Below are 15,943 nucleotides of genomic sequence, written 5' to 3'. Positions count from 1 at the left end.
TAAACAATATAATTAACAAAAAGGTAAACAAATAAACAAACAAATTAACAACAAACTTATAAACAAATAAATAAACAATATAATTAACAAAAAATAAACAAATAAATAAACAAACTTATAAATAAAGAAACGTTGAAACAAACAAGTCATCAAAGTTATAAAAAATAAACAAGTATTACAAAACAATTAACAAAAAATAACAAATAAATAAATACCAAATATAAACAAATAATTAAAATAATTAATAAGTAATAACAAACCATTAAACAATCAAATAAACAATACAATTAACTAACAATAACAAATAAATAAACCAATTGCCCATGGTACTAATTAGTTCGTGCACACTCAGGCACACACTGTACTGCACACAAGGCGGTAAAGGAAGCACCTAGTCGCACTTGTTCTCGTTGGATTATAATCTCCTAATCGATCCTGACGATGTTGCACCTCCTCATGTGCACTGACGATGTGCTATGACATTATGTATGAGTATCAAAAGTTAAAAATTAGAGGTCACCTAAAGGATATTTCCCCGTGATGATTCCTAAAATTATTAACGGAAAAGTGAAAAATTATTGGGCCTATATTTATTTATTTATTTGATTTTATTTGATGATTCCTTAAATTATTAATGAAAATAATAATCATAAGAAATAATAATAAGAAAAATTATTGGGCCTATCTATTTATTTATTTATTTATTCATTTATAAATTTATTTATTTATTTGATGACTCTGTAAATTATTATGAAAATAATAATATTAATAATAAGAAATAATAATGAGAACAATTATTGGGCCTATATTTATTTATTTATCTAATTATTTATTTATTGAATTATTTATTTATTTGATAATAAGAAGAAACATAAGGCCTATAGGCCCTATTTATTTATTATTATTATTAATACATTATTATTATTATTACTATACATTATTATTATTATTATTATACATTATTATTATTATTATACATTATTATTATTATTATTATTGTTATTATTATTATTATTATTTATACTTTATTACATCTTCTCTGATAAATATACAGCCTTTATAGTCAGGTGTATTGATTAGCTGTCGAACAGGCAATCCATACATCGATATCACAAGTGATTGGGAAGTTATAATCCCTCTTGTCCCAGCGAGAACAAGTGCGACTAGGTGCTTCCTTTACCGCCTTGTGTACTGCACAGAATACCTAGAACGCTGTATACGTCATTTAATTAATTATTCATAGGAAATTAGCAGCTCGTATCAATATCATGTAGATAGCTCGTCTCCCAATCAAGGCAGGTGAAATTTTAGCTGGCTTTCTAATTTTATCCAACAATGCGTATAAGGTATGCTGGCTGATAATAATACAAGGAACCAGCAATGATCGATGCCTTTGGTGTGTGTACAATTTTGATTGGACGCACTGTACAGTTCGTAGATTTCTTCTGTTTCTGCAGCTTTTGAAGATAACTTAGGTATGTTTAGTACATTAAATAGTTATTGTAATAGTGTTTTATGTTGTGTATCATTGATTGATGCATGTCTTCTTGTTGTATGTCGTATATTGAATCAGAAACGTCAATGCACGAATGGACATGTTGATGTTCATTTCATGTGTTGAAGATCATAGGGATTTTAGGGTTCAAAGGGTGTGTTTGTTTTGCTGGTTTTTGTAGCATGGATGGCGGCTTGGGGTATGGTGAGTTATATATTTTTAAGAGTACGTATGGTTTTTTATATACTTCTCTATCCTAAGAGCCTTGTTTTTCATTTTATTTAAATATTTTTTTAAATAAATTTATTTATTTTTGTACATGTACCGTATACGTATAACATCCCAAGCTTTTGGCAATGTATGGACCAAAGATTTTGTGCCGATAATTTTAGGCCTATATCAAAATGTATATTTTGGACGATTGTACAGCTATCTTTTCTACCCTATGACGTATGAAAGTATCTTGTTATCAAATTGTCAGCAAAAAACTGGTCATATCGCTAGCATTTTCGATGAAGAAAAATGAGAATATTCACGCCGGGACAGGCCGAAAATCTTACCTCAATCGTAAAATCCACCCGATGCATGTCATAAACAAGCCATTAGATTCATTGTTGTAGCTGGTTGTAGTGTCAGTGATTGTCTCCGTGTATTGTCCTTGCAACTGCCAGATGAGTTGTCAAGCTGAATTTATACTCCATCGCTGAAACACCACATGGAAATCACCTGCGGCGTGGCTGTTAAGAACTGAGCACGCTGACTGGTCCAAGTAGTTTTTTTTAACTAATCTGGTTAGACGTACTTCGCTTTTCGTGGTCGGATCTACATTACCCATGAAGGCCGTCGCGTTCATTGATTGGCTTCACGATTGCGATAAATGGCCAATGAACCAATCACAAAACGGGTTATGGCGCCTGTTAGAAATTTTGCACACGGCACGTCCTGGTGCACTGCGGTGCCATGCTGCATCGCTTTTCTGTAAAAACGAGCGAGTGGTATAAATTTGGCGTAACAGCTGTGATTTATGAAGCATGTCTGACGTTTCTCTGTGGAATTGTTGATTCTCAGCAACGGGATTCCATAAAATTGACAATATATGTAAGTTATTCTGCAGGATCGGTAATAATTAATATATATGTTTTATGTTATGAATAGTGCAAGTTGAAGTTAGTGAGTACGTGGTTTCGTTAAGTACAAAGGTGTTCTCAGGCAGCTTAAAGTGACGGGCTGTCCTCGAAGTACTTCGACTGCTTAACGGAGTTTGCCGAATAGCAGGACACATCTCACGTGAAGTGTGATGTGTCCAGACAGGACATGTACCGGTAGGACAACCATGGATGGTCGATGGTCCTAGCATTTTGCTTTAGGTCCAGGACTACCGGTACTCCAAACCCCCAAAAAATAAATAACCTATCCTTAAAAAATTTTTATGTTTTTTCTTGAATTTTTGATTCTGGTGCCGCAGTTTTTACTTCATCTATATGGCCATGTGTCTTGAACTCGCCCCATTTTGCGTTGCGCAGCCTTTTTGAGCTTATTTACGCCTTCCGAGGTTTATGTTGACATAAAATGTTAAATATGCACTCCACCCCATACAAACTATACATTTCCTGAAAGGAAATTGCATGAGGAATCCAAATATGCCATTTAAAAAATTGTAGGGGGTATTGTTAAGTTGTCCCGACTGAAATTGTCAGCTAAAATTTTACTTTTTCATTTGTTATCTTTCAAGCCATATTTTTTTAACCTCTGCCCCTATCTTTAATTGCTCATCATATTTGAACTCCCCATTAAATTTCCCTTCAGAAAATGTATACTTGTATAGGGGTAGGGCATATATACCTATTTTCTTACTTTTTCGGAAAATGACCTTTTTAAATGACCTTTGTCCTGTGACCTTTGACCCCGCCTTTGACCTAAAACATAGCTTATCTAATACCTCTTTACTTATGGACACTTGGGTCCAAGTTACATGGAGATGGGCCTTTTAATTTGTAAATGGGAGCAATTAAAAAAATATAACGGCAATGCTCATGATGCTGTGTCTTCCATAGGATTTGTACAGCCCGCTTCCTCAGCCACCGCTTCCTCAGCCACCGCCACCCTGAATATTCCAAAAACAAATGGACATATCTCCAACACCCTAAAACACACATTCATGAATTTCGCACAGCATGTAGTATGGAGTTTCAGCTTTAAATTGACACCACACATATGTCTGTAGTACATGTGGTTGTCAAGTTATAAACATTTTGGTGGAAGGATCTGGAAAAATGCAATGCCGCCACCCTTTTTGGGTGGCGAGTTCAAAACACATGGCCATATGTAAATATATAATGTAAATTTTTGTTCTATAATTCGGTTTCTTTTGATGTCAAATTCAAGGAAACATTCTAAGCCGTTTAAAAATATAATTATGCTTCCCGGGTTACATGTACAATGTACATGTATATGATAAAAATGACACATAGAGGAACAGCTCAAAATTTACGACACAATGAAACATCCACACTAAATGATAAAGAGTTCAAGACACATTTCCATATTGCGAGCACATGAAAATTTGTGTATTTTGGCTCCAAATGCGTTTCTTTGACATTTTAAAAAAAATTATAATTTTTGTTTGTTTTTGTGATTTTGAATTTTTTTTCGTATTTTTTTAAAAATCAACCACAAATGATTGCAGTACTTCACTCTAGGGTCAAAACCACTAAAAACGAGCAATTCGGATTTCCAAAAATGGGAAAAATAAAATGTTATTCTAGTCATGTTTACACATATAAAATCAGAGATAACATTTCGAATTCTGACCCAGACAAATATGAGCACGTAAATTAATATAATAAATAATAAACCTGAGAATCAAACATCTTGCTTTGATAAAAAAAATAATATCACAATAGCACTGGATGATTAAAATTGTGTTATCCTTGATTAATGACAATAAAATTATTGTTTAATACAATATTGAAAAAGCAGTTGGTCATCGGGTTTGAACTCGGATCCCCGGATCCGGAGTGGAACGCCTTGAAACCATTGAGCTACGGGACTCTGATATAAATTGCTGTGTCGAAGTACATTATTTATTATATGAATGGGTGCATCGTCCGGAAAGAACAAAAGAATTGTGAAAAACTTGATTTTTTGGCGAATGGGGCTCAGAATTTTTATGTAGGGTATCTCAGAAAATGCTAGGGTATAATTGGAAGTAAATCTGAAAAAAGTAGTGTGTAGGTGATTGCCCGCTAGTGCTGTAGCCTTGTCCAAAAATTCTGGATCAGCATTATTTTCCACCAATTTTCGCTATGAAATACCGGGTGAAATGAAGCAAAAGTGTTTGTTTATTATTAAACAATGGTTGACTGTAGGATTGGTGTCCCTTTTTGAATTAATGAGTTGTCAAGATATTACATTTGGGACTCTAAATAACATTAAACATGGTTTTAGATACAGTTTGCACCCAGCGAAAAATATCATAGAACAATAGAAGTCAAGTGTTTTAATGTTAGGTGTAAATATAGTCTCGCGGGAGCATCTTCTTAGTCTTCTTTAACAGTCTTTTTTTTAAAAACTTGCTGGTCACGGCTACCGCGTGACTCTAATTTACTTAATCCTCCCCATCCAGGTAGTAAATTGTTTGAAGAATTAATTCTTGATTTTGATATTTCTAATCGTGATAGGAAGAAATTTAATTTTTTTATGAAAAATGTTCCCTCTATCTGGATTGATAATCCAAACTTTGATATTTCTAGCTCTGACATATTTAATAATCTGGTTGATAACCTTATCCAAGCTCCAAAAACTCCTCGATATGCTTATTCTATCATGATTGAGAAATGTGTTCCTAAAAAGCGTGTGTGTTTTTGGAATGAGTTTGTTAATGACCCTAAGGATTTGGAATGGGAACAAATTCATCTTCGTAATTTTAAATGTTCAATTGATTCTCGATTTTGTTCATTTTATTTTAAAGTCTTTCACAAAGCTATTGCTTTCAATGATTTTTTGTTCAAAATTAAAAGGAGGGACTCGCCGGAATGTACCTTTTGCAATAAGATGTCAGAAACAATAACCCATGTTTTTTGTGATTGTGAGGTTTGGGATGATACATGTATAGTTAAAACTATTAGAAATAAAGATGATATTGATTTTGATATCTCAACATTTGATAAAAATTTTGGGGTGCCCGATGACATGTTTTTGACATACTTGTTCTTGAGTGTGAAATATTATATTTATGTGTGTAAATTTCAAAACAAACCTCCCACCAGTATTGGTCTTAAGGCTTTTATTAAAATAAATAGAGAAACAGAGTATTTCATTGCTAAGAAGAAAAACAAACTCTCTTGCCACTTTCGTAAATGGAGATTTGACATCTAATTTTCTGTTTTATCTTGTCTTGTTTAGGATGTAATGTGTATCGGACTTTCTGTATAATTATTATTTTTTTCGACTGATTTGGTAATTTTATCATGTATCTAGAATGTTTGGTAGTGTGACTGCATAACTTTGTATTTCTAATTTTTGCTGTCTTGATGTGATTTGTTGCTGATTTTCTTAATTTGTTTGCTGAAATGAATAAAAATTATAAACATTGAAATATAAAAAAAATTTCAATTGTAAATAAATCATCTGTTATAATTTAGGGATGGTGTTTTCCTTTTTTTCTTGCAGGAATACACTATAAAGTACATTTTAATACTTTTTCAAGGCATATTCATTGTGTTCCTTTTAAGCACATTACACAAATATGTGAAGTTCATGATTTGCGACATAGGGTTTTGCACTCAGCCAACTTCAAACATCGCTACTTCCAAAATAATACGATTTGAATGATCAAATTTTCAGATATTATAGCCTGTTATGTGTTAAAGATATTCCAATATCATTTCCTTATATTACGATCCACATTGGTACAATATATTAAGTTGAATGGTTGCGACAGGATTTTCGCCGAATTGCTCGTTTTTAGTGGTTTTGACCCTCTACATTGTAGGTCAAGGGACTCTACAAATCCACAAAATACTTTTTAAAAAACGCTATTTTTAAATCTTTTATTTCTTTTTTAAATGATGGTAGCACTTGATGTTAGGTCAGGCCCTCAGGGACTCTCCAAATCCGTGACAAAAAAATTAAAATTCGCAAAAAAAAAAAAATGGGAAATCACGGATTTTTTTTTTTTTTTTAAAATCAGGTGCGATTTTTGGCCTTCAAAATCGCATATTCTTAGCAGCTCTACTGCTGTGCAAATGAAAAAGACCAGCAACATCTATTGCACTTTTTTTTAATCACCCTGTATATGCTACATTGTACATACATGTATGACATTGCAATTTCTGCATTTTGATCACTTTTTCTTTGAAGAAAGTTGGTGGTGGATGTTTTAAAATAGAAGAGGATCGCATAGTACAGTAAATTACATTGTACATGAATTCTAACTGGCACTCACATTTCACTCTATTGCAGACTAGTGTCTTGTACCATCTTGATTTGTCATGATGGAGGATGAGATGAATGGCACAGTAAGCAGTTCTTTGAAGAGACCAGGCCAAGATGTAGAGATGATGCCTGAGAAAAGGCCTAAACAAGATGGTAAGTGGCCAGAGTTAGGGACCGTTCACAAACACTTGTTGGGGGGCCTGTTGCAAAAATGGGGGCCCTTAAAAGTTTTGACTAATCCGACACATTATGACACCCCATTGAATCCAATGTGACTTCAAGAAGCAAAGTTACAAGCATTTGATTAGACCAAGGTCCAGTTGTAAAAGTGACAAACGGTTACGGTTCGCTATCTCTAAGGTTCGCTATCTCTAAGGTTCGCTATCTCTAAGGTTCGTTATCACTAATTACGAAAAAGGTCCGCTATACCTAAGGTTCGATATCGCTAATTTTGAAAAAGGTTCGGTATTTCTAAGGTTCGATATCACTAATTTTAAATAAGGTTCGCTATCTCTAATTTTAAATAAGGTCCGCTATCACTAATTTATTGAAGGTTCGCTATCTCTAAGGTTCGCTATCACTAATTTAAAATAAGGTCCGCTATCTCTAATTTTAACAATCCCGGTATCCCTAAGGTTCGCTATCTCTAATTTTAAATAAGGTCCGCTATCTCTAAGGTTCGCTATCTCTAAGGTTCACTATCTCTAAGGTTCGCTATCACTAATTTCAAATAAGGTTCGCTATCTCTAATTTTAAATAAGGTTCGCTATCTCTAATTTTAAATAAGGTTAGCTATCTCTAATTTCAAATAAGGTTCGATATAGCGGTCCTTATTTAAAATTAGAGATAGCGGACCTTATTTGAAATTAGAGATAGCGGACCTTATTTAAAATTAGAGATAGTGGACCTTATTTAAGATTAGTAATAACGAACCTTAGGTATAGCGAACCTTAATCGAAATTAGTGATGCTTGAACCTTAGAGATAGCGAACCTTAATTAATTAGGGATAGCTTAACCTTAAACAAAATTAGTGATAGCGAACCTTAGGTATAGCGGACCTTTATTGGAATTAGTGATAACTTGAACCTTAGAGATAGCGAACCTTCAATAAATTAGTGATAGCGGACCTTATTCAAAATTAGTGATAGCGAACCTTATTTTAAATTAGTGATAGCGAACCCTATTTAAAATTAGTGATATCGAACCTTAGAACTAGCGAACCTTATTCTAAATTAGTGATATCGAACCTTAGAAGTAGCGGACCTTTTTTTTAGGTATAGCGAACCTTTTTCTCAATTAGAGATAGCGGGATTCTGATCTCCATAGACTTTACACGTTAGTGATAGCGAACCTTAGAGATAGCGAACCTTAGAGATAGCGGACCTTAGAGATAGCGGGATGTCACCGTGACAAACTGGCCTATACAAAACTCCAAGGACTAGACATCTCGGTTTGAAAGTGGTGAATGGCTAATTTATGCGTGCCTTTAATTTAAAACAAAAGGAAGAAAAGAAAACTGAAAAAAAAGAACTGACAAATAAAATAGAAGTACAGAGAACTAAAAACTGAACTAAAAACTGCTAAAAATAAAGTTTCATCAAAGAAAGTGTGTTGTGCTTGTTGGAATCTTTTTGCGCCTTGTATAGGCCAGATTGTCACTTGTAAAACTGGACCTTCGTCTATTCAATTGCTTGTAACTTTACTTCTGGAGGTCACATTGGATTCAAGGTGGTGTCATAATGTGCAGCATTGGATAGTGCATCTATTTAAAAAAAAAAACCAATATTGTTCAGTTTTGAAATTGTGATGTTGTTTTCAAGTGTAAGGATACTTTTTTGGTGCAGTATAGTTATCCCACCACACCAAGCTTGGAAACGGGGGGTGTCAACTTTGGTTTGGGTGGGGATGTGGTATTGGGACTCTGAAAAACTACCCAACTTTAATTTAAACCAAATTTAAAGGATGACAGACCCGATGCTTTGATGGATTTCAATGGGACTTGGCCACAATGACTCTTGTACATATATGTGTGGGGTCATCTTGGGTCATTTTACAAAGATATTTAAAAAAAAAAGTATTATTATAAGAACCACAACAGCCTCTTAAATGGGTGTTCATGGGTTTGTTTCCCCTAGTTTGTCGCACTTCTGGTTTTTTTACAAACACAGCAAAAGCCAGCAAGCCCCAGTTCAGAGAACAGCCCTTTTGGCAGCGACACATTTTTTGCACCGCATAATTTACTAATCTACTTGTGTAATTAGGCCTAAAAAAATTGTTTGATTGGCGTAACCCGACCGACCCTAAAAATAGGCCCTACCTTCAAAATTTTTCTTATTTTTTTGCAAAAAATGAATAAAAAAATATAAAAAAATTAAAATTTAAGGAAAAAAGAAAAAAAATCATGATTTTTAGCTTAAAAACCTACCTAATTTTTTTTTTTCATGTTACGCTAATCAAACAATTTTTTTTAGGCCTTATTGTACATCTTACATGTATAAAAATGCTACTCAACTCCAAATTGTGTAGCAAATTAATAAAATTGTGTCACATTTTGCTACGCAATACCAGCTATTTCCAACACTGCTCTTGGCTCTAAGTCCAGGAACTCCAATCCAAATCAAAAATCAAAAAAAAAATTGTCAAAAATTATGTCAAAAACTGCATTTAAATTTGGAAGAAAAATTAAAACATGTAATTTGCGCTGTAAAGAATGTAATTGAGTGTTTGTAGCAAGCCCACCATACTATCTTACAATACAATTTATGAGAGTAGATTGATAAAATTCTTCTTGATGTAAATTCTTTGTAGATGTACTTGCATGTATGTAAAGCTATCTTAATTAGTATACCAATTATCCAGTTCATCAATCAGAGCTCCATCTGGGTTAAGTTCTAATTCTATTTTGTAATAAAAGTCTCGTTAACATAACGATGGAAGTAATTAAGCTCCTGGGTGAAACAGTCATGCATCTGTTTTTAACCCCTTCTCTGTAGCTACAGTGATAATACTCATTGTCAGAGTTGTGTGTGTATAAATAATATCTAACAAACATTCTCATTTGATTGTACCCATTGTGGTCTTTGTGGGGGAAAAATAGACTGAATTTACTTAAAAAAGAGAAATTTGGGGCAGAATGGAAAATTAATTAAAGAAACTTGTGAGAAAATACCTGAATTATCTAAAATAATTCCAACATTACAAATTTATCATACTTTTCAGACATACAGTACATGTGTACATAGTACACAATTGTTATACAAGCATGGCTACAATGGCCCATTTGCTGATTGCTGAAGAAGATCTGTAAAGGAGACCTCTCAGTCATACTGTGCATCAGCTAAATTGGGAATTACATCTTTTAAAAATAGGAGCTCTGGAGATTTCTCGGGAAAATAAAATCATGTGCAGACATGACAGACAATGTTGCTTTTTTTTTATTGAATTTTCAGAAAATAAGGAACATTGTGGGTACATATACCGCGTTAAGGGGGTACTACACCCCTGGCCAATTTTGTGCCTATTTTTGCATTTTTCTCAAAAATTATAGTGCATTGATGACAAGTAATAAGATATGTTTATTATAGGGGCAAGAACTACAACTATATACTGCACTGAAAAGTCAGCAACTCAAGGCGAGTAGTTATTGATTTATTGATCAAATATTGGTTTTCCCTCATTTTTGACTGTTACTCTACAACTGTTGTCTGTGCTGAAATAAAATTTCCAGTGCAGTAGTTGTAGTCCTTGCCCCTATAACATATATATCTTACTTGTCACCAATGCGCTATAATTTTTGAGAAAAATGCAAAAATAGGCACAAAATTGGGCAGGGGTGTAGTACCCCCTTAAGCTTTTCTCATTGAACCATGTGGGGGGATATGTCTGGAGGATCCAGACATTAATTATAAAATCATACAGTCTTACATGACAGATGCTGTTCAGCTGGGGTTCAGCTTTACTATTTCAGATGCTAATTAGTATGGACTAACGTACACATATGTTTATACATGTACATGTAGAAAGATGACCGGGGGGATGTCTGGATCCAGACATTATTTACAAAATCATACAATTTTACATGACAGATGCTGTTTCAGCTTTACTATTTCAGATGCTGATTAGTATGGCCAAACATTGCACACATGGTAGAATCTGGACCAAAATTGAGGGCGCATTTTTTGTGACATTTTGCAATGCCCCTTTAACTTTATAGTATAAAATTCCAATTATAGCTATACTTGTAAACAACAGGTGTAAAGAATATTGCATACCGTATTGTTTGTAATAAACGCCCCGGGGGCGTTGCATTTTTCCAAAAGGGGGGCGTTTATTGGAAGTGAATTGTCAGTGAAAAAGCTTAAAAATCGGGTTCAATTTCCCGATGGTGCTCCTATTAAAAGGAGGGATTTACGACTATACATGATGGCGGCGCCCACGGAAAATGATATTTTTGTGGGAAATACAACAAAATTACACCTGTAAGTGCATTGAATTAGTGAAATTCTAGCATAATTAGGCAATGAAATGGATGGGAGTTGAGTCATGATAGGTTTTGTCCATTCAATTTAGTGATCGTGACTGATATGACCGATGCAAGTTTTAAGCTTACATGTACCTACACGATATGGCATGGAAATGTTTGCATTTTTGTCAATTTATCACAGAAAAATTGGAGGGGGGCGTTTATTAGAGGGGGAGCGTTTATTACAAACAATATGGTATAACATTAATGATGTGCCCACTGCCATTGAGTAGTATTGGAATTGGTATGCCAATGCATGGCAATATATGGTGTCCCAATAAAAATACAAATTAACACCCAAATTACACCCTCAATTATATGTACCGGTATGTACACAGTTTTATGAAACAATCCGGCAGGAGGGGGGGGGGGGTATTTCAAGTTGTATATCACCCGGCACCCGCACATACAAGGACTTTAAAAAAGTACAGTACCCAAAGCAAGTATGTTTCATTGGTGTACATTGGCCCCAAAGCAAGTCCTTACACAGTTGTTTTCCTACCCTAAGCAAGTATTTTAGTGTGAGTTGTGATGAACGCACCTAAACCCGCCCAAAAAAGTACATGTTTTGACGAGTTTTTGAGCACAATTTCCCCCGAAATTTCACCTTAATTTCAACCGATTTTTGTTGGCATTTTAACGCTGTGTTATAGCTACCTTTTTTAAGTTATATGTGTGTGATTATTAAAGGTACATGTACCCTTTCTTGCCCTGTTTTTGCTACCATAAGCGAAATACTCCCATATCTCGGCCGGCTGTGAAAAAAGACCCTTTTGAGATTTTAGGTGTGTTCATTGCGACTCATAAGTCATAACAATACTCTAAAGATAGAAAAACAATTGCATAATACTTGCTTGGGTCCATTTTTAACTTATGGGCTGTGCAATAATTATGAGCCCTGGAGGAGGGTAAAATTGGGGGGAAAGAAATTTTTGGCGAGCGAAGGGGGGGGCAAGCAATTTTGGCCAGCCGAGGGGGAGGGCAGGATATTTTGACACACATTCATGGGGCACCTTTTAAATAAAATGCTCTAAAAAGGCTTAGGGAAACAGTAGGCCTACAGAAATGCTTTAAGAGGTACTACACCTGCCCAATTTTGTGCCTATTTTTGCATTTTTCTCAAAATTATAGCGCATTGGTGACAAGTAAGATCATTATATTATAAGGGCAAGGACTACAACTACTGCACTAGAAATTTTATTTCAGCACAGACAACAGTTGTGGAGTTACAGTCAAAAATGAGGGAAAACCAATATTTGATCAATAAATCAATAACTACTTGCCTTGAGTTGCTGAATTTTCAGTGCAGTAGGTGTAGTCCTTGCCCCTATAATATACATTATATCTTACTTGTCACCAATGCGCTATAATTTTTGAGAAAAGTGCATAAATAGGCACAAAATTGGCCAGGGGTGTAGTACCCCTTTAAATATGCAAATTTTCTTTTCTTGCAGAATAAATTTGCAGGAATCATTTGATTCTTGCAAATCAACTTCTGTGGACATATAATTATAAACTACTTTGATTTACGCAAATCTGTTCACAAGAATATATAGGTTAGTTTTAGGGTTTGTATTTAGAATGAACCATTAATCCTAAGGGGTACTTACATATTAAGGCATACAGGGAAGGCCGTTACAATGAGCCTGTGGGGAGGGTAAAATTGGGGGGAAAGTAATTTTTGGCGAGCCAAGAGGGGGGGAAAGCGATTTTTCGCATACATTCATGGGGCACCTTTTAAATCATACGCTCTAAAAACAGTACAGAAATGGTTTAATATGCAAATTTTCCTGCTCGCTCTGCTCGCATCATTATATCGAGACCATTTAAGGTTTGCAAATTGGGATCCAAAAAATTTGCCATGTGCAAGGGGGGGGGGGGAAGATTTTTTGGCGGGCTGAGAGGGGGGAAAGCAATTTTTGGTAGGTCGAGCAATTTTTGGCAGGCCGTTTGGAAATTCCCCCCACCCTGAGGGCTCATAATTATTGCACAGCCCCTAGAAGAAAACATTCTTCCCTTTGATACTTAGGAAGCTCCTTATATGCGGATGATATACACCCGGGGCCGGGGGGGGGGGGCACTTCCATGACAGATATGCATCATGTGCCTCGGGATAGACCCCCTTTTCAAACCGGCTTGTACCCAATGACCCCCTTTTTTGTGTTATGGTCCTACCTATTACCCAATGACCCCCTTTAAAAAAATTCATGTACTCAATGACCCCCTTTTTCTATTTCCTGCTATACCCAATTACGCCCTTTTAATTCCCAAATTTAGGTGGTATTTGTGTTCTCCTCCAGAAATAATGAGATATTTCACATTTCCAAGGTGGCCAAGTTGTTTTTACGCAGTTTGGCACTTATTTACGTGTACTTAATGATACTCCCATTTTACTTTTTGTTACCCCAATGACCATCCTTTTTTCAAAGTTTCATACCGAATGACCCCATTTTTATTCAGGTTGTGTACTGAATGACCCCATATTTTTGTAATTGTACATTTGACCTGAATGCCCCTACTTTAACATGGCCGAGGCACATCCCTGCCATTTCAGATAGGGAGTGCCTCCCCCGGGGATATACAACTCGAATAAACAGATATGGGATACATACAGTATCAACATAATAATGGAAATTGAATGTGTGATTGTCATCTGCATGGCAATTAATACATAGATTATATTTGTCCATTTCAATTTCTCATGAATGTGTGGGAGTGTTTGCATCTGGTGAAATCTGAACCACCTGGAGGTTGGTTTCAAATGTGTCACTATAGGGTCTGGAACATACTGTCTGGCAGGACATAGTTCGATAACCCCAATATTTTGTACATTCTTATATGAACTTTCTATGTGTTGGGTACAAAAACTCATAATCCAGAACTTGAGGTGACATTTTTAGATATGGTTATTCAGTGGGGGTTATGAACTGTGCCATTGGAGTTGCAACCATTTTGGCTTACAGCTTGGTATACTGCTGGATATGAGATCAGATCTTACAAAATTAGAGCAATGTTACAAAGGTGGTTAAGGTCCACAGAATGTAGGTTGAGCCATGTACATTGTATAATTTATATCCCCTTCTTGAATACTATAAAAGCATGATAAGGTCCATAGAATGTAGGTTGAGCCATGTACATTGTATATTTTATATCCCCTTCTTGATTACTATAAAAGCATGATAAGGGAAGCCAAGCAGGTTATTTGGGGTAGGGTAGGATTTGTTTAGGTCAGTTTTAGGGTTTGTATTCAGGGGTAGCGCTAACTTGCGCCATGGGGTCATAGGCGCATTCTTTTAGCTTTTGGCACACAAAATTACCATTTAAAGGTTGCTAAAGGGTCATTTGAACCCTTTATTTCTATTGTTTTGGATCCATAGTTTCACAAAATTTTGAATTTTTGACCCATTATTTGAAAACCTAGCGCTACCCCTGTTTGTATTTAGAATGAACCATTAATCCTGAGGGGTATGGGTCTCAATTTTGTAATATTTCCCCTTAGAAATAAACACACTTTGATATTCTTGAGTAGCACCATTTTAATCAAAACCCTTCCAGTTTTTGATTGTAAACAAAATTTCAAAATAATGTTCAGGGTTTTAATATCATCCTCTCTATAATTAATAATAAAAGACAAATTTTTGGTGATCCATATTTTGCAAATCTTAGAATCCATTTAGCATGTGCAACTGCAATTTATACTATATAATTTATTGTTGTTGTTGTTGTTGTTGTTGTTGTTGTTGTTGTTGTTGTTGTTGTTGTTGTTGTTGTTGTTGTTGTTGATCCATATTTTTCAAATCTTAGAATGCATTTAGCATGTGCAACTGCAATTTATACTATATAATTTATTGTTGTTGTTGTTGTTGTTGTTGTTGTTGTTGTTGTTGTTGTTGTTGTTGTTGTTGTTGTTGTTGTTGCTGTTGTTGTTATGCCAGAGGATCTTCAATTTCTCCTGGCAGCTTTCGGTTCATGCTGGCTACAATTCAACATATACATGTACACAGCCACTATTCTATATTCTTATATTCTATGTGTACTGAATAATAGCAAACATGCTGATGTAAATAGCTGCCTTAAAAACCTCCATTACACAACATATTATATTTTTGTTCTATTCCAGAGGATCTTGAATTTCTCAGCTGGCAGCTATGGGTTCATGCTGGTTACAACACAAAATCCTCTACTGAACTATTGAAGGAATACATAAGCAGAGGTGCCAATGTTAATTGCTGCCTCAAACCATCAATTACTGAAAATATGAAACCTGATCAGGTAATGATGAAAAATGCAATATATTGAGCCCTGTAGACGGGCCTGTACATGTAGACCTTGACCTATTTTGTGTAACAAAACATCCAAAACAATGCAACGTTTCTCATTTTGATTTATTTTTGCCAAAAGAACGGCTTGATTAAAATTGGAGCATTTTTTAGTTGTAGACACCTGTAGACCCCAAAATTCTGACTTTTTCTTGTTGAAATTTTGCCTA

At 34.9% G+C, this 15,943-nt stretch overlaps 1 protein-coding gene across 1 annotated transcript in view; it reads left to right on the top strand.

Moving 5' to 3' along the window:
- Positions 1 to 1,321: 1,321 nt before the first annotated feature.
- Positions 1,322 to 15,943, top strand: part of LOC140138902 (uncharacterized) — a 56,668-nt gene continuing 42,046 nt past the window's right edge. Inside the window, exons 1-3 of the mRNA XM_072160687.1 lie at positions 1,322 to 1,475; positions 6,959 to 7,084; positions 15,575 to 15,726. Of these exons, the coding sequence (XP_072016788.1) occupies positions 6,988 to 7,084; positions 15,575 to 15,726 (249 nt within the window). The 5' untranslated portion in view covers positions 1,322 to 1,475; positions 6,959 to 6,987. The remainder of the gene's footprint in view (positions 1,476 to 6,958; positions 7,085 to 15,574; positions 15,727 to 15,943) is intronic.

The sequence above is a fragment of the Amphiura filiformis genome, chromosome 18 (genome assembly GCF_039555335.1).
Source record: "Amphiura filiformis chromosome 18, Afil_fr2py, whole genome shotgun sequence".
Taxonomy (NCBI): Eukaryota; Metazoa; Echinodermata; class Ophiuroidea; order Amphilepidida; family Amphiuridae; genus Amphiura; species Amphiura filiformis.
This window is presented reverse-complemented; position numbering and strand designations above follow the sequence as displayed.